The sequence below is a fragment of the Sus scrofa genome, chromosome 1 (genome assembly GCF_000003025.6).
Source record: "Sus scrofa isolate TJ Tabasco breed Duroc chromosome 1, Sscrofa11.1, whole genome shotgun sequence".
Classification (NCBI taxonomy): Eukaryota; Metazoa; Chordata; class Mammalia; order Artiodactyla; family Suidae; genus Sus; species Sus scrofa.
In genome coordinates, this window is record NC_010443.5 from 12,052,092 (window position 1) to 12,071,930 (window position 19,839).

A 19,839-nucleotide genomic window follows, 5' to 3' on the forward strand; every position below is an offset into this window, starting at 1 on the left:
AGTCAAGGAAGTAAACACAATTCATCCTATCATATAAAACTCTTATCAATTACATCTTTTCAGGCATACACGTATTTTTAAACAACAAAACCATCGCTGGTGTTCTTACCAGTATTTACAGTTTCCTGATCAATCATGCCTCCTTCTGCAAAACCTTCCAAGTCATCCACTTTAACTTTTTCCCATGGTATATACGTAACTCCAAGATCCACATCCCAGAATTGTTTGTATTCTGTTTTTACACCTTTGTTTAAAGCCCAAGCGATCTACCAAAAATAAGGTGAAGAAAAAAGAAAGTTCATGTAAAAACAAGGCAAAACATACAAAATTATATACCAACAATGTAAATGCAAATAAAATTAGTCTTAAAAATCAATTGAACAGGCAAAGCATCACTGCCCGAATAACACTAGGCAAGGAAATTTTTTCCGTACATCTTCCGATTTTGTTTGTAAAATAAAACCTCCATTAGACAGTGATGTTATTTATAACATGGAGTTTATTTCCATTTCTTATTAAGACTTTAAAACAATACAGTTCCAGAAATAATCCAAATCTACTTTTCACCACAAAAGGTGTCAATCTATATTAGTAATAATTAGAATAGTTAATTTAAATAAAATCTTGCTACTCCAGAAAAGGGGAAACCAGTGACGCTTTAGTTTAGCAGAGAAACTCTCCACCATAAAATGACAAAGCACAGATATATTAACTCCCTTGAAAGTAGTTAATATATTTAATTCAGTTGCAAAAACTGGTGGAATAAATTATCTTCAAATAGCAGAAACAAAATGTAAATTAGTTACAAAAAGTAAAAATGGAAAAACACACCAAAAATATACTCAGTGTAAAGACTAGTAGGAAAATAAAAATATACTTTTACATAAACCCTTCAGCTGTATGAGACGTTAAAAAGGAGACATTAATAACAGAATTAAGGGGTAGGCTTAGGAAGCACTGGGAAGGAGTGAATGGAATATGAACTTGTAAAAACAAAATAGTTCACATAAAATGGTGCCTGGTTGACTATGAGAACTGTGCATGTGTGGTTTCAAAGAACTGTTTGAGTAAGGTTTTGGTTTTACCTGCAGCTAATTTTACAATTCAACAATACTAAAATAATTAAATTTCCTTCTTGCCATTTTTAAAATTTTTTTTTAAGGGCTGGATGTGCGGCATATGGAAGTTCCCAGGCTAGGGGTCAAATCAGAGCTGCAGCTGCCAGACTATGCCACAACCACAGCAATCAAAGCCAGATGCAAGCCACATCTGTGACCTACAACACAGCTCATGGCAACGCCAGATCCTTAACCCACTCAGCGAGGCCAGGGATCGAACCCACATCCTCATGGATGCTAGGGTTCATTACCACTGAGCCACAATGGGAACTCAGCGAAACAATAAATTTCTCTGAGGGTTTGCCCATAACATTAAAAAAGAAGATGAATTAGATGAAACATTCTAAGAATCCAATAAAACACAAGGAGGTGCCCTTAATCTCACCTTAATGACCTTGGAGCCAATTTTATACGATCCGGAACTGAGTTTCTGAAGAGCCCGAAATGCATCTTGTCGATGAACCATGCAGACATAAGCACAGCCCCTGGGAGGAATCATCTATTAAAAAAATTTTTTTCTTTAGAAAGGGTATAAGGAGGCCAATTCACTTCTGGCATTTTATGGTTTTGGCATAGAACACTGGCTCCTAACACTGAACTGTTTCCCCTTTTCGTCCTCCAGCTATCCGTTTACTGGCGTAATTCGCGCACAATCACTTCGTTTAAAAGAAACTCAAAAACAAGTTGGGTCTCTTCTTATAAACCATGTTATACATGTGAAATCTTGACTATCTACACATCTTAAAACTTTAATACACAATGAAGAACAGATAAAACTATGTGTAATTACATGCATATAATACCACCAGGTAAAAGGAAAATAACACTTTATGGCCAGCACATTTGAAGGTGTACAATTTATTCACAGTAGCATTTAAGTTGGAAGTGTCATGCTGAGTAATGTGAGAAGGATTTTTGTTTTGAGTAAGTTTCTTATCCTTAATAGAAAACCTAAAATCTACAACAACAAATGGTAAAATTAACATTTTTCTATTTTATAAAACTTAATTTTGTCCAAGTATCTCTGGACAAAGGTTTTAACATAAATAATAAATAGGAAGACAGCTTCACTGTAATCTCAAGAGTTTTATTTACAAAGTATTTAACTATTCTACAGTCTACAGATATAAAATTATCTTTAATGTATTAATTCAGAAAAATACAGAGCATTTCAGCTTATTTTTGAAGAACTCAAAAGGTATTCTATCACTTTATTAGTACTCAATACATAATAAGCTCTAGTTGTCAAAACAACCCTTCCCTCAGTCTAATATTTCAAGCTGTCACTTTAATAGCAAATTTTTCAAAAGAGCAGTCTATCTAAACCCTTACATCTCTCATAATGCAGATCCAACCCCTTTGCAACCCACTGAAAATATTTTCTTCAAGCTAATGACCTACTAAATGCTAGATCTAATGGACTTTTCTTTGTCTTCAAGCTCCCCCAAAACCAAGTGAAAGGTTTATACATCTCCCATCAATTTTTCAAATCCTTGATTTTTATCTTTAGCCATTCAGTACACTTCAGTTCACAACGTAACTTAGTGCCTATTACTTGCAACTACTACGCTCTTAAAAGCTAACACACAAGAAGGGGGAGACAATGCAAACTAATGTCCAAATGACTGCAGCAAAAGAAAGACTACAAATGTCATAAGGAATGTGAAAATCCAAAATGCTACTTGGATTCAGGATGTGTCCAGAGCAGTTATTCCTAGCTTTGCATCAAAATCGCCTATGTAATTACGGTACTTTGATAACAATCTTTAATCTAAAGATAATGACCACCGATATCCAAATTTTCTCAAACTAAATGACATGCAGCTAGAGCTGAGAACCACTAGTTTAAAAGTAGAGAAAATCAGAAAAAATTTTAGAGGTTATGTGGTCACAGACTCTGAAAGATTACTTATGTTCTGACAGGTGAAATTTAAAAAGACAAAAAGAGAAGCCTCTAATACTTTCATGGTGTAAAAACACGAATTTGAAATACTGAAGTTGAAACACTCAACCTATCGCCTATTATTTATTAGCCAATCCACTATTTATCATCCATGTAACTCAGTCAAATCATGTGGGTTCCTCACTGGTAAAACAACATCTTAACTACATAAACAGCTTCTTGTGGGGCTCCAAGAAGAGCCTACATAGTTGAAAACAAAATACAAAATAACCAAATTCAATTTAAATAAAGAGTGCTGTTATTAGTATCAATAAGTCAAGTTTGGTCACGTAAGAAATGTTGGGAATATAAGGAATCTAAGACTAGAAAGGAGAACCAGCCAATTTCCAAGTAAATAATGATAAAAAGATCCAACAGACATAAAAGTACATTAATGGTGAGTAGAACCAGAGAGTTAATGAATTATAAATCTCCTCAAACAAATAAATAATGATGAAACATTTCATTACTTAGTTTTAGCCCAAAAGGAAAAACAACAGCCCTTCAGGAAGAAAATGCTCAGAGGATTAGAATCCACTGAAAGAATAAAGCCCAGGAGTGAGTTACGTTCAAGTCACTGGAGATGCCCTGGCCACATGGGTTTTCTTGCCTCAGGTTTGCTCTGAGAAGGACAGACAGAGAAAGGGAGGGAAGAGGCTGACAAACTGGACCTCAAGTCCAGTTGTGTCTCTACCACTGCCTATGTGCTCATGTGCAGGTGATTACAATTCTAACTCAGCTTCTTCATGTTCATTACCAAAAAAATAAAAAGTAATTAAACCAGATCACACATAAGACTCTTGCTAACTCAAACATTCAATTTTTTTTTTTTTTTGCTTTTTAGGGCTACACCCACAGCATATGAGGGTTCCCAGGCTAGGGGTCAAACTGGAGCTGCAGCTGCTGGCCTGCACCACAGCCGTGGGGATTCAAGCCATGTCTGCGACCCACACCACAGCTCAATGCAATGCCAGATCCTTAACCCACTGAGCGGGGCCAGGAATTGAACCTGCCACTTCATACTCAGGTTTGTTTCTGCTGAGCCACGACAGGAACTCCAAACATTTCAATGCTTTTAGGAATCAAATGCCACTACGCTGCTATAAAACCCCTAAGAATATTTTGTTAGAATTCCATTAAAAAGAGCAAAAGTAATTAAGTAAGGAGATCAAGAGCAATGGAATAAACACAAAAATGATTAGAATTAAATAATCCTTATAAAGATGTGATTAAAGGTAGCTATTCCTGGGCTAATTAGGAACCAAGGTAATGTTGAAAACTCCATATTTTTTTTAACCATAAACTATTATTTAAGAATTGATACTTACATTAATGGATTCGATCTGTCCAAACTCTTCAAACAGGTTAGTTAAGTCCTGCTGTGTTGCCTTCTTGTCTACCTGACCAACCCACAGAGTAGTACTGCACACTGTCAAGACAGAAGAGACAAAAGGCCTAAATCACATGGACAGTTACTTCTTTCAAGCAGCTGGGGAAAAGGCACTAGTAACAATAATAAATTAAAATTAAGATCGTGTATTTTAAAAAAATTTTTTTTTCTTTTTGGCTGCACACTCGGCATATGGAAGTTCCCAGGCCAGAAATCAAATCTGAGCCACAGCTGTGGCAACGCTGGATCCTTACCCACTGTGCTGGCCAGGGATTAAACCTGAGCTGCCAGAGACAATGCTGGTTCCTTAACTCACTTTGCCACAGCGAGAACGCCTAAAATACTTGACATTTTTATTTGTTATGTTTAAAATCAACTAAAATACCAAGTACCCAATTCACACCTATGCCAAGTCAACTTCTCGCATTATCACATATTCTCAAGTGTGGCAGCATACATGAATCACCTGTGTATATCTGAGTCTCACTCTAAAACATGATGCAAGGTATAGAGTATGGCCATTTTGGGAACTGGGAATTTTAAAATTCTGTAGGTAATTCTAATGTGCAATAAAGTTGCAAAGCCACTTTTAACTGAAATCCTATTTGTGCATCTTAAATTATCTCTCTGTGCTAGAATGATTAAGTGATGTTTCTCCCTAATCAACAGTAAAATATAAAAACAGCATCATATCCTTAAGAATAATTTGCATGGAGATACACAAAAGAAAAGGCTGGAGCAGAACTCCTTAATTTGCTATCATGTAACACTTGGGGATACTTCAGGGTCAGAAGCCACTTCCCTTTAATAAATGAACGCTACACCTAAGACATCTCGCCGACTTCTGATTGCACTATTCGTGCCTCCATAAACATCTCCTTTTCCTGAAGACACTTTAAAAATATGTACAGCTGACATTTGCAGAGTTGTAAGATAAATAGATTTATGTTAACGTCATAAAAAAATTATTTTCCAGCTTTTGCATTATATTTTATCTACAACAGAGGCTAGAGCAGGCTTTATTCTAGAGCTAATTCAGCCCACACTACGATGTGACCATTCCAAGATCTCTACCAAATGTGGGTTTCAATTAGGTCTCTCTGCTTTGGCTGCTCAGAACCTGAATGCCTTCTAGACCTGCGTGAGCTTTTAGGAATCATTAACAGATCCCTAGAAATCGTTTTTTTCCTGCTATTTGTTCTCTGTCTTATGTAGTCTCACCCTATGCATACATAACTTAATATTCAACCAAAGTCTCAAAGGGCAATTGTATTAGTTTTCTTTTTCTGCTGTAATGAAACACCACAAACCTATTACTAAGAATCATTTAGGAAGAATTTGGCACTAATTATAACTTATTTTCCTGTACCTCACATGCCTACCAAGTCAACTCTCCCCTAGGTCTTCCTCAAAACAAATTCCCATTACTACAAATTTGTTCTAACCATGCATTATAGATTGAGAAACATAAGGGAGGGAAATAGGAATCTCTCCTTCAATACTGATACAGTTCGTAATTAGCCTTAAACATAGTAATTATTCTTACAGACCTGGTGTTCATTAATTCATTACGACACTGTGCACAGAAGTCATGTGCCCATTAACAGACACAACCTAGTCTACTTTATAAATCAATATTTAAGCTGTATTTTCTAAATGGTATTAAAAAAAAAAAAAAAGGCAACTCTCAATGACTTTAGTATCTGAGTAGAAACTGCTATTCCTTTTTCTTTTCTCCCCTATCACATTACAGAGACCGAAAATAAAATTACTCACTTACCAAAACTGTTTTCAACTCTTTAGTCTGAAAACGAAGAGACTTTGCAGCAGATAACTACTTTCTTAATATTTACTGAAACCAAAGTTTGGTAAAAGTACGTCACTCGGGAGTTCCCGTCGTGGCGCAGTGGTTAACGAATCCGACTAGGAACCATGAGGTTGCGGGTTCAGTCCCTGCCCTTGCTCAGTGGGTTAACGATCCGGCGTTGCCGTGAGCTGTAGTGTAGGTTGCAGACGCGGCTCGGATCCCGAGTTGCTGTGGCTCTGGCGTAGGCCGGTGGCTCCAGCTCCGATTCAACCCCTAGCCTGGGAACCTCCATATGCCGCGGGAGCGGCCCAAGAAATAGCAACAACAACAAAAGACAAAAAAAAAATTTAAAAAAAAAAAAAAAAAAAAAGTACGTCACTCACCACTTAATGTTTTGGACCGAATTGGCGGTAACCCCTTTTTCTGCCGTTCCTTCTCCCTTTCTCTAGCTCTTCTTTCACTGGAGTATGAACGTGACGATTTCCTCTTTCTTTCTCTAGAACGGGAGCGCGATCGCTTTCTGTGTTTCCGCTTTCGAGAACCAGATCGCGACCTAGACCTTCGTTTTCTTGGTGATCTATAAAAATAATCTTATTTTACTTCCAATGGCAATGTTATTTTTCTATCAAATTTCTCAAACTTTTAGGTGGGGGGGGTTAATTCTTAAGAAATGTTTAAGTACAATCAAATATCAAACATGCATTTTCTGAAATCTATATACTGCTTAGGTCCACCCTAGTCACAGATGTTTGTCTGCAATGATTCTTACTGAATCTGGGTGACTATTCGCAACCACGAGGAAAAAAAAGATGAGATTCCAGTAAGGGTCTCACTTTTGCTTAGCATCTTCCAATTCATTTTTCAAACAAGGGCCAAGAACAGGAATGATAAAGACCAAAGAAAATAAACAAACAAAAAAGATCTTTTAGGTGATAAAGATGTTAACAGGTTTTAAATTAAAAACCACAGAATGTTTTTACCAGAACATTAGTTCACTATATAATACTGTTTACAAGTTCTCAATTTCTAAAATCTCATTGTTCTTGACTTATTACAATATAAGATGATACTGAAACACTGTTTCTTTTTTCCTGTCAAGCATATGCCATTGAACTTGTTTTGCAATACTTAGTAAGGAGGTGCTGCTACGACAATGATGTTTTTGGCACTAACACTGTAAAATTCAACGAAGTGAGGGCAGTTTGGAAAAAGATGAAGTGACATGCTCTCATTTGCAAGAGGTAAATACAAGTTTAGTTTTTGAACCACAAAAGGAATGACTAAAAATGTCATTGAAGATACTGCCCCTCTTTCAGCATTTATTGTTCAGATTTTCAGGGGTATTCATTTGTAGAAAATAGGGCACAGAAGTGTTAAAGGTTAATGACTACATTTTAAGACAGTTTATGACAAAACAATATATATGTGCACCAAAGAAATTTATCAGGTTAAGAAAAAGGCACCTTCAACTCAAAATTGAATAAGCATGTACACTGATGTACCTTATGAGCCAGGGTGAAAAGCCCACAAAGAAAACCATTTCTAGGACGTTGTATAATAGTTTAATATGGTTAATGTTTATAAAAACATTTTTGGTATTAATGAGGGAATGGAATGTAAGAAATACAATGAAATTTCTAACACTATTCCTCTAGCTTGATTTAAGTGTTCAGAGGCAATAATAGTCTAGCCTGGGTATTATCATTTTATTATTAACAGAAATCAGGTGTAACTGAAAATCTAAGTCTTAAAATACTGCTGTGACTCACATAAATTATTCAAATAAATGGCCACAACTATATGCAATTAAAAACATAACAAATATTTTGCTTTCGAAGTTCTGAATTATGGTCCTTCTGACAGAATATGATGCACTCTCAGAAAAACATTTCCTTTAATCCTGATGCAAAGAAATAAAGGACAGCAAAAAAAAAAAAAAGAAAGCCAACATTTTAAAAGTTCACACATAGCTATTTAAGTAACACTGTAGAACCTTGAACGAGATCGTGAATGTGTTCTTGATCTTGAACGAACAGCCACCTTCTTTGCTTCTTGTTCGAAGCTCTCCTCTTCCACTCCATCTTGCCCTTCATCTATATCCATATCCTTGAAAGTCAAAAGAAGAGCAAACAAAATGCCTGGTTGAGATTCCATATATACTGGTAATTCTGCCTTAAAAATATTTTCCAGAGTTCCCGCTGCAGCTCAGCAGTAACGAAACCAAGTAGTATCCATGAGGACACGGGTTCAATCCTAGCCTCGCTCCTTGGGTTAAAGGATCTGGCACTGCTGTGAGCAGTGATGTAGGTTACAGATGTGGCTCAGATCCCTCACTGCTGTGGTGTAGGCCCGCAGCAAGCTCGACCCCTAGCCTGAGAATTTCCACACGCTGCAGGTGCAGCCCTAAAAAAAAAAAAAGAAAAAGAAAAAAATCACCACAGTAACACTAAAAGGTTAGAGTGTGAAGCTTAATGTGGGGGGGAAACCATTCAACTTGACATTATTTTACACATAAAAAAAATGCTACACAAAATAAAAATTACTCTATTTATATTTTCTCTGTAATCAATTTAAAAAATTTATGACCCAGAAAAATATTTATTTTTTACCTGTTGCTGAATATCTATGGAATCATCTAAATTTGCTTCAGGTTCAAGGAAATGCTGCTGACTGCTTCCTTGTGATGGTGACGCAGAATGCTCCGACCCAAATGTTCCTTCTTGACTATCCTGAGGAGTTGCCTATTGAGAACGTAGATGAACACACAAACATTAGGAAATAATATTACAAATGAAAATTTAAACATGCAAACATCGCAATTAAATTTCTGAAAAGAAGCCAAACACCTAAAGAAATCCTGTATTACATCTTTTATGATCAATCTAAAATGACACTTTTGTATAAATTCAAGTTTACTTAAAACACCTCACAAAAGGCAGACAGAGACTGTAATACTGGAATAAAATGGTAATATCAAGTAGGTCTCGAAACAAATTTTTATTGCGGCAAATATACACTATCAAGAATAAAGGGAATGTATCACAAATGATGAATACACAACCAAGTTACACACTGCATGTGCAGAAGGAAAACAAAGCTCAAATTCCAATATCAAAAACACTAATCTAAAAAAACAGTTCTCAACTTGGGCCTTTCCCCACCTGCATTTCTAGGAAATCACAAAACAATATTAGGAAGTACTCGGACATGTAAAACATTTTAGAAAGTCTAATAAACATGGGGCCTAATTATAGAAACTAAAATTTGAATTTTTTTTTACCCCTGGGATTAGAATTACAAGTTGATATACTGACACTGCTTACATGATTCTCATCAGTATGAACCTGATCAGCAGTGACATATATTATGGCGTTAACTAAAACTGAGAAGCTGATTATCATGAAAAAATGACTCCCTAGTTAAACATGACTAAGACATGCTCACAGGTGTTGAAGATTAATAAAAAGAATTCCTGGTAGTGCAGAATTCCTGGGAGTACACAAGTTGGGAACGACTGGACTAATTATCAAAGAAGAGCAATTCAAAACTGCTACAAACTCTGTGATTGTGAACCTAATTCCGAATGGGTCTATCTATAAAAGAAATATAACCAATATTGTTGATTACGGACAACAATATTGTATTATTAACTTCAAAGTTGCTAAGGGGTTAAATCTTAATTGTCCCCACCACCAAAAAAAGATAATTATTTGACATATTAAGGTGTTAGCTAACACTACAGAGGCAGTCATACTGCAATATATAATTGTATCAGATCAATATGTTGTACACCTTAAATCTATATCATGTTATATGTCAATTAAATTAATAAAAATTAAGAGTTAAAAAGAGCATTAAATAATTGTTCCAAGTGTCTTAATTTATGATAGGTTTCCCAAGGACAAATAACATTTTCAAGGTTTAGAATTAAAAGAATTAGAAGACCTCAATTAGTTAAATCCTTGCTCTATTCCACAGAATTGACCAAAAAGTTGGTAAATGAGTACAGTCATTGACAACAAATCAAAATGTCTTAGTTTTAAGCACGTTTCTGGCCTATGCCTTTAAAATTGTACAATAAAGGAGTTCCTGCTGTGGTGTAACGGGATTGGCCGGGTCTCGGCAATGCTGACATGTAGGTTTGATTCCCTGGGCCAGGTGAAGGTGAAGGCTCTGGCGTTGTTCTATCTGTGGCATAGGTCTCAACTGCAGCTTGGATCTGATCCCTGGCCCAGGAACACCATATGCCCCGGGGTGCAGACCTCCCCATGAAAAAGGAAAAAAATGATACAATAAAAATAAAATTCTTAACAACACAGCAAACTACTTTTCACTTGCATCCTGAGCCTTACTGTCTGGCTCTACTTCAAGACTCACACGCCCTTCCCATCCCTTACTTCTTAGCTCCCCACTCACCTAAGCACCCTACCTACCATCCACCCCATTTGTTTTTCATCTCTGACTTCTATTTAATGGTCGGTCAACCCTTGGTATAACCAACAGAATCCACTGCAACCACACTGCAACCAATTTTCACTTCTGAGTCTCTTTTTTGAGGAGTTTACCTATTTTGAAAAGGTTGCAATTCCTGACTTTTATTCTTTCTTAGAGGTCTTACAAAAAAGAAAGAGAAAATTTATTTTCAAAATTCAACTAAGGAGTTCCCGTCGTGGCGCAGTGGTTAACAAATCCGACTAGGAACCATGAGGTCGCGGGTTCGGTCCCTGCCCTTGCGCAGTGGGTTAAGGATCTGGCGTTGCCGTGAGCTGTGGTATAGGTTACAGACGCGGCTCGGATCCCAAATTGCTGTGGCTCTGGCGTAGGCTGGTGGCTATGGCTCCGACTGGACCTGGGAACCTCCATATGCCGGGGGAATGGCCCGAGAAATGGCAAAAAGACAAAAAAAAAAAAAAAAAAAAAAAATCTCTAACAGTATTTTCATCCAATTAGTCATTCAACAGGAAGGACTTCATCTTACAGTGTTTTGGAAACAAGAGCCTGCATTGTTATGTTTTATTAAAAGAACATGTGACACGAATTTTACTGACACGAAAAGGTTTGCTCTATTTCAACTATATTAAAATTCCTAATTGGCTTTTCCCCATCCCTACAGTCTCGCTTTTAAATTATTTGTAAGATGCGTAAAATATTTTTTTAAAAAAACAGTAACAAAAAGAATCCACAGGAACCAAGTGGCAACTGACTTTTTTTTTTCCTGATATACTAGTATACATCCTGGTATATACACATCTCTAGTTTCTGCAATAATGTCTTCATGCAAAGCATCAATGAAAACATTGGGAAAAAACAGAAGGATAACAGCAGCTGACAAAGACTTCTTCAAAGGTTGGATTAACGTTCAATGTGACATTTTGATCAGTTATAAATCTACTTTCCTCATTTTTTTTCTCTGTTAAGTAGCAGGAAAGGCTTTGTCAAAAACCTTACTGACGAGTTCCCATGGTGGCTCAGCGGAAATGAATGTGACTAGTATTCATGAGGACACAGGTTCAATCCCTGGCCTCGCTCAGTGGGTTAAGGACCCAGCGTTGCCCTGAGCTGTGGTGTAGGTCACAGATGCAGCTCGGATCTGGCATTGCTGTGATTGTGGCATAGGCCCAGCAGCTACAGCTCTGATTCGACCCCTAGCCTAGGAACCTCCATATGCCATAAGTATGGCCTAAAAAGGACAAAAAAAAAAGACAAGGTACATAATTCCATTGTCATTAATTCCAGGTATAAGTTCCAACATTCAAATACTATTAATATCCATTTTATATTTACTATTTGCACAAAAAGGACAAGTTCAGACCCTAGCAGCGTCTAAGGTTTGCTATTCCTTCTAAATTAACCCTTCCCTCTTCCACCTTGCCATAGACCCTCTCTTACACCTCGATTACAGAAACTAGGATTCTGCCTCGTGTTCATACAGATGTGTACACTCTATTGGAAAAGAGGTTACCTGAGGCCAGATGCTTCTCTGTTCATCTCTGTATGTCTAACAATGCACTGCTCATACTTTGGGATGTTATTTCATATAAACAAGTGTTTAAAATAAAAGTTTCAGCTACACATAAAATAATAGAGTATCTTAAGACTGATATACATCAGTGGCATACTTTAATATTAGATTTTCATTTCAATAAGCTTCAATTTCCTACAGTGTAAAATGAGATTCAAAATGCCTACCTCATAAGCATTAAATGTAACCATGCTGAATAAAAGTTCTTGAAGCATACTAGGAGCCTAATTAAAGGCAGTAATCTATTTTGTCATTATCATCATTAACATAGCAAAATTATAATTACCTTGCTTGACAGGAAATTTAGAGGAAAGAAAATTTAGAGGAAAGAAAATTATAATATTGAAACATCACCTGTCTTCTATTCTGTAATTCTGGTACACTAAAATTAATTTCTATAACGTTCTCAATGGATATATAAGTTGCCAGAACACATTTTGATTATAGACAAAAAAAACCCCAAAACTATAAAAGTCCTAAAAAGACTGATCTTCTTAGTATAAATAAAGAAAAATCGCCATAGTTTAGCAAAAACAAATGATCCCAACAGCAATAACTCTGAAAACCACAAGATGGGGCTATAAACCTTTTGAGGCTGTTGTTGTTCCAGAAGTTGCTGTCTTAGATGTTCAAGGTTTTGCTGCTGTAGCTGTTCTGCTATCTGATGAAAAATGGAATTGTTCACAGATTCTGAAACATGAGAACTAAAAGGAAAAACAAGCAGAAGTGTATTTTAAAATCCAACAAACATAACATGAAATAACTGAATATTCAAAAAGAACACCCCAAAATGCCAATTAAATGAAACACTCTACTACAATGTTTACTTCTGAAATATTAACACAGAAAACAGACTACCTCAGAACATTAATATGTTGAAATCGAAATATACTCAACAGTGTTTCAAGAGATGGATACCATGTTAGAGATACTCTGATAAAGACTTGATATTACTGTCTCATGCTATCAAATACTATATATATAAATTAGTACTTATTACATTAGAGCACTTTAAGAAAATCTCAATAAAACACTTATAAAAACAGTTAAATGTACTTAAACACTGTCACTCTAACACCTTTAACTATGAGACAGTGGGGAAAATGGTCTATCAATCAGTATACGTGAAATCTACAATCGTAACTGATCACACACTTTACAAAACTAATCTGTTCTCTTTAGAAAAACATTCACATTATTAGGTATGTTAACAGAAACTGTTTAGGTAAGAGTAAATAATAATTGAACTATACTCTGGGAAATTCACACCTGGAATACACCTGGAATTCTGGGTGCCACAAGGTAAGACATGAACAAAAAAGAGGGCATCCCAAAAGGGACAATCAGGATGGTGAGAAGTCTTGAAACAGTTGAAAAAAAGTGTACTTCATCTGGAGCAAATAAACCTAAGGGGAAGAATGATACCTATCTTCAAATACTGAATGGCTATGTCTCAAAAGATAATGGAATAAATTTGTTTCCTTGCTTCAGAAAGCAAAATGGATCAGTGTGAAGAAAGCAAATCAAACAGAATTCAGTAACAAAAGATGACACAATATTAACAATTACTTAACTTCTTATCATAGAAGGTTATTAAAACAATGGATAAATATCCCATCAGGACTGTTAAAGCAGATTCTTACATTGATCCAGACACAGATCTATATGATCTCAACTACAATTCATAATCTAAAACGTTAGTTTTTTCAAGAATTTTTAATCAAAACATGTATCTGGAGTTCCCGTCGTGGCGCAGTGGTTAACGAATCCCACTAGGAACCATGAGGTTGCGGGTTCGGTCCCTGCCCTTGCTCGGTGGGTTAAGGATGCGGCGTTGCCGTGAGCTGTGGTGTAGGTTGCAGATGCGGCTCGAATCTCGCATTGCTGTGGCTCTGGCGTAGGACGGCGGCTACAGCTCCGATTGGACCCCTAGCCTGGGAACCTCCATATGCCGCAGGAGCGGCCCAAGAAATAGCAAAAAGACAAAAATAAATAAATAAATAAATAAAAAAGTATCTGCATATTATATAAATAATTTTAATAAATTATCACGATATAGAAAATAACCTGAATTTATCACAGCATATATTTGCATTTTATGTATTTTATAAATTATCACAATATAGAAAATAACTTCTGAAACAAGATTCCCAGGGGCTTTTCCCATTCATTAGCCCCTTCCTATTCTCCCACCTGATACCCCTAACTCCCCAAAATCCTCCTTCCAGTCCTCTCATCAACCCTCACAGAACCTAGGGCCCTGCAGAACTGTTTGGGGGCAAGGGGACCACTCATTTAAATAAAAACATACACTCCATTTCTTTAAAAAACACAGTTTCTACAACTCTACTCCTTACTTCTAGTTAGTCTAATATACTCCTAGAATTTATTATACTTCCCAGAAGTGGCCACAGGCACCAGAAGCAAGTTTCTTTCCTATTACTACAAATACTCCTACAACTAAGATAAATAAAAGCCTAATATAGAAAATATCACAATTAGACTCTCAACACATCAGTTTTCCAATAAAGAATTTTGACACATCCCAACTATTTGAAAAATTCTTAGAAAGAGCAAAAATAACATAGGGAGGCAACAAGCAGCAATTCTACCATCTTTCTGCAATGTTGGGAGCTCAGGAGCCTAAATAGTAACTCAACTTATTGGAAGTCCCACTTAGTAGCTCAGATGGCAATGTTCCAGTCAAGATTTATAAAGGTAACAGAAAAAAGTTATGGTTTATAAAGAAAATATAACGACTCTTACAGTTGAGAAGTTGGAATTTCCTTTTTGGGTTCTTCACTATGCTCAGAATCTTCCCCAAAATCAAACCTATCCATCAACTTCTAAGTGAAAAAAAAAAAAGAAACAAATTTAAAAGTGCTTCACACAAGCTGAAGTTACAAATGCTATTCTGGAGGTCAATGACATCCTATTAATTTATCTCTATCATTTAACACATATTTCATATCATTTTATGTTACATGATAATAAAGCATTTTATTTGAGTGTATCTTTACTTTTTTCCTTTAAAGCATTTTGACAGACACTGCCTTATGAAGCAAAACACCATTATACAAAGCATAAATACCAACATCTAATTTGACAGAAGAGAAGATTAGGATTAAAATAATTAAGTATTTTGTCCATGGTAACAAAGACTGATAATAAACATCCAGAACTATATATAATCAATAGATTTATTACTAGCACAGTTCTCTTAGAATGCTCCAATGACTTCTAATTGATCAATTTAAAGACTTTTTTGGAAGCTGAGGACTAAAAAAGTCTAAGTAATAATTTAATAAATCAATATATTTCTATTAAAAATAACAGGAGCAGAAATAAAAATAATATGGATAACATTTCCAAGGTACTATAATAGTCCCATAATTAGCAGTAATACTGAGGATATCACACAATAAGTTAAACCAAAAAGATTTTCAGTGGTTAAGGAATCCGACTAAGAACCATGAAGTTGAGGGTTTGATCTCTGGCCTCACTCAGTGGCTTAAGGATCCGGCGTTGCCGTGAGCTGTGGTGTAGGTCAGAGACAAGGCTCAGATCCCATGTTGTTGTGGCCCTGGCGTAGGGGGAGGGCTCCAGCTCTGACTGGACCCCTAGCCTGGGAACCTCCATATGACCATATGACACAGGTGCGGCCCTAGAAAAGACCAAAAAAATAAAATAAAATAAAATTTCAACTTTAAAAACATCATTCTTCATGGTTAGACATCATTTATTATACTGTACAATACTGTAACAACTTGTAGAGAAGCTTTTCTTTGAACTTTCACATACTTTACAATTTTAATTTTAGCAGGTTAAAATTATAATGCAGGGACTTCCCACTGTGATGCTGTGGGTTAAGAATCTGACTACAGCAACCTCAGTCACTGCAGAGATGCGGGTTCAATCCCTGACCTGGTGCGATGGGTTAAAGGAAACAGCACTGTTGCAGCTACGGCCATTAAAAAATACATATATAATGTATTTATACATATATAATTACAGGACAGACACCACAATTAATATATAATTCTTCACATACAACTGTTATCTTAACATCTACCTTGTTAAAAGACACGCCCTGTTCTAAGGGATTAAGAGTGTTGGCTGCTGCAGCTGCTGCCGTAAGCTGTGCTGTAAGAGCCTGCAGCTGGACCACAAGACCAGCATCCAGGGCTTGCAGGATGGAAGGCTGAGGCTTCTGCTGTTGTATCTGTAAAGTCTGTATTAACTGCTGAAGCTGTGAGGGGGAGAAAAACAAAATTATTACAAACATGTACTGGGTTTTATCCATAAGAATGCCAATCTAAAACTTTTAAGTCAATAAAATCTATTGTTCTACAGACTAGAGACCAAGAAAATAGATACACTAACTCAAAACAATGTTTTTTAAAAAAGTCTTTTTTGTGTGCCGTATCTAACAGTTCTTAACAATTCTGTCTTGCTTCTGGAAAGTCAGGGAACTTTAAACAAAATAAAATGATGATACTCTGACAAAGACATAAAACAATCCTGGTTCCCCTACTCACCCTCCTTCTTAACAAATAGAAACCATAAGAAGATCCTGAAGATATTTCAGTTAAGAAACCCTACAAACATTCTAGTAATTAATACTTTTCTATTTAAGATCTAAACCTAGGTCAAACCTGAAAATTATCAGTTTGAATAGAAAAATAAAAACAGGAAAGCTACTGATAAACAAACAAGACATTTGTAGTCTTAATAAAGTTCAAGGTACAGTGGGAGAAGGTACAAACAAAATGGAAGATGACAGTAAGTGAAACAATTTCATGCCTGTCTAAAACAGCAACATTAAGAAACAAACTGGTCTTTACCTAGTAAATATTTACTTCAAACTCCTATGTGACAGCAAAGAAAATACAAAAATATATAACAGCTGAGTTACTGCACTGAAGAAGATCCAGAACAGACAAGGATGAATGAATGAAGGAGGGAAGAGGGAGAAGAAAGCAAAGAAATGTCTCACTTCTCCTTTATACACTTTCACTGCTCTTTCTGACATCCCTGTCCCCCCGACCCCCAGCGCTGTTATTCTTTCAGCCACCCAGGTTCAAGCCACTTGCAGCTTGCTTCTTTCTCTACTCTGACTTCATAGCTCATAAATTACTGGTTTCTTGGGGGCTTTTTTGGGGGGGCGGGGGGGGCCTGTGTCCATGGCACATAGAAATTCCCAGGTCAGGGATCAAACCCTTGCCTCAGCAATGATATCAGATCCTTAAGCTGCTGAGCCACCGGGGAATTCCCATGGTATCTTCTTGATTCTTTATAGTATTCTTTTGGGAAAATCCATTCTCCCGCCAAAAGTTTTTTTTTTTAATAGATGTCTTTTAAAATGACATTGGCTTTATGAATTAATTTCAAAATATCATTATCTCAAAAATTAGTAATTCTATAACTTAACCTAATATCCAATTCAGTTTCCCCAACTGCCCCAAAAATGTAGAAAATGGATGCAATCTAAGACTATAATTGAATTGAAATGGTTTTTACATTTTTACATTATTAGAATGGTTCCTTTTTTGGGATGGAGGGGATTGTCCTTTTAGAAAGTCCACAACCTTACTATTTTTCATATATTCATTACTTCTTGTAATTATTGTTATTAAAACAAAAATCCTCCTTATTTCTAGATTTCTTTCCTCTCTCATCCTTCAAGTACTATTCAGATCATGTGACTTCAACATAAAACTCTCTGGCAATTCCCCACTGCTTAGGACATGAGTCCCTTATTTCTTGGCCAGCCATTTATGTCTTTAGGAACCCAAGTCCCACAATTAGGTCTACCATTTGAACTTTGTCACTAGTAACTGACATGCACAGGTCAACTTACCCGCCAGACAACTCAATTATAAAATATCTTTTCTATATCCAACGCTGTTATTATGCCTCTAGACATGATTCATTCCACAAAAATATACTGAATAGCTGCCATAAGCTAGACACTGGATATACACCAGTGAGTGAAACAAAAATCCTTGCCCTTGTATAGCATACATTCCAGTGGGAAGAGACAGAGAAGGAACAAAACGAAACGAGTAAGTTACATAAGGTATGACGTGCCAAGGAAGGAAGAGGGGTGACAGAGAAAGGGAGTAGAGGGGATGAAAGGTAGTCTGCAGCTTCAAATAGCTGTTTGAAGCCCTTATTGAGGTAACATTTTAGAAAAGACTTACAACAGGTCGAAACGTGTGACTATATGGGGGAAGACAGTTGAGGGAGTTTTATTGCACAGATCACAATTAATCTGGCTTTTAAAGGATAGGTTAAAAAAAATGCTGAGGAGGAGTTCCTGTTGTGGCGCAGTGGTTAACGAATCTGACTGAGAACCATGAGGTTGCGGGTTTGGTCCCTGGCCTGGCGTTGCCGTGAGCTGTGGTTCAGGTCGCAGATGTGGCTCGGATCCTGCGTTGCTGTGGCTCTGGTGTAGGCCGGTGGCTACAGCTCCAATTTGACCCCTAGCCTGGGAAACTCCATATGCCACGGGAGTGGCCCAAGAAATGGCAAAAAGACCAAAAAAAAAAAAAAAAAAAAAAAAAAAAAATGCTAAGGAAAGACTATCCTCATATTTTGCCTTGACAAGCTCCCTTTCAAGGCTCAATTCAACTGCCACTTTTTCAAAGATGCCTTCTCTTGGCTACTCTAATTCTGACCCCTTTCCCCAAGCCTAGTCACTCTAAAGATTTACCCTCCTTTAAGTCCTATCACCATCTAAATAATGTTTTATACTTCTTCATTGTCTGTCTCCCCTAAGACAGAAGGATACTTTTTCTAAGGTAGAAGACCTCCCTGGAATAACTGGAATAACAATAGCACCTAATAATGTTTGGCATAAACTATGCACTAAATCAATATTTTGGTGTAGAATGAATTACTTGTAAAATAATCTTTAATGACATAAAAGTGTCTATGATGCATTACTAGGTGAAAAAAAAGCAAGTCACAAAGTCCTATATGCAGAGGGATCATTTTTACACAATAAACACATACTCTTTGGGTGGTACATAATGAAACAACACATTAGGAAAATAATGAGTTCTAAATCATTGCAGGCATAACGAAAGTTGCTCACCTGTTGGCCTTGAGGACTCTGTAAGATCTGAGCTACAGCTGCAAGTGTATCTGTATTTGTTATCTGAGATACCCACGGATCAGGTAAACCTTGGACCACATTGGCTGGAGTAACAGGTGTCACAGGAGTTCCTTTTAGAAAAGACATCGAACCCACCCCAATAAATATGTAAGTAAATAAATAAGACTTGAAAAGGCAGAGAGAGCTGTTCTGTCACTTTTATAAAATATCTACAAATTTATACACATTAATTTTATTGTCTTCATTCCGAGAAACTATTACAGAATTAGGTACACTTAAAAACAAACAAACAAACAAACAACCCAAACCCACCAAAACGAGCTAACTGTACTTCCACACTTGTTCTCAACTGAGCTGCAACTTTAAAGGAGCTTACAACACTTGAAGTCATTAATAATCTTACTAAAAAAGAAAATTTGATGATATAAGGAAATACTCAA

The 19,839-nt window shown here is 36.4% G+C and overlaps 1 protein-coding gene across 12 annotated transcripts in view; it reads right to left on the reverse strand.

Annotated features, from left to right (window-relative positions):
* SCAF8 (SR-related CTD associated factor 8) overlaps window positions 1-19,839 on the reverse strand; it is a 234,328-nt gene that overhangs the window by 163,984 nt on the left and 50,505 nt on the right. For 8 of the 12 annotated variants that reach the window (XR_002338279.1, XR_002338280.1, XM_021072016.1 and 5 more), the window contains 10 exons: window positions 19,379-19,509; window positions 16,352-16,528; window positions 15,046-15,125; window positions 12,866-12,983; window positions 8,867-8,998; window positions 8,251-8,363; window positions 6,641-6,834; window positions 4,389-4,489; window positions 1,504-1,617; window positions 110-266 (listed from right to left, as the gene is read on the reverse strand). Coding sequence is in view for 10 of the 12 variants with exons in the window: in XM_021072016.1 (XP_020927675.1) it covers window positions 110-266; window positions 1,504-1,617; window positions 4,389-4,489; window positions 6,641-6,834; window positions 8,251-8,363; window positions 8,867-8,998; window positions 12,866-12,983; window positions 15,046-15,125; window positions 16,352-16,528; window positions 19,379-19,509 (1,317 nt within the window). In the remaining 2 variants the exon portion in view is untranslated. The remainder of the gene's footprint in view (window positions 1-109; window positions 267-1,503; window positions 1,618-4,388; window positions 4,490-6,640; window positions 6,835-8,250; window positions 8,364-8,866; window positions 8,999-12,865; window positions 12,984-15,045; window positions 15,126-16,351; window positions 16,529-19,378; window positions 19,510-19,839) is intronic. The other 4 variants (XM_021072026.1, XM_021072020.1, XM_021072042.1 and 1 more) reach the window with 1 other exon arrangement.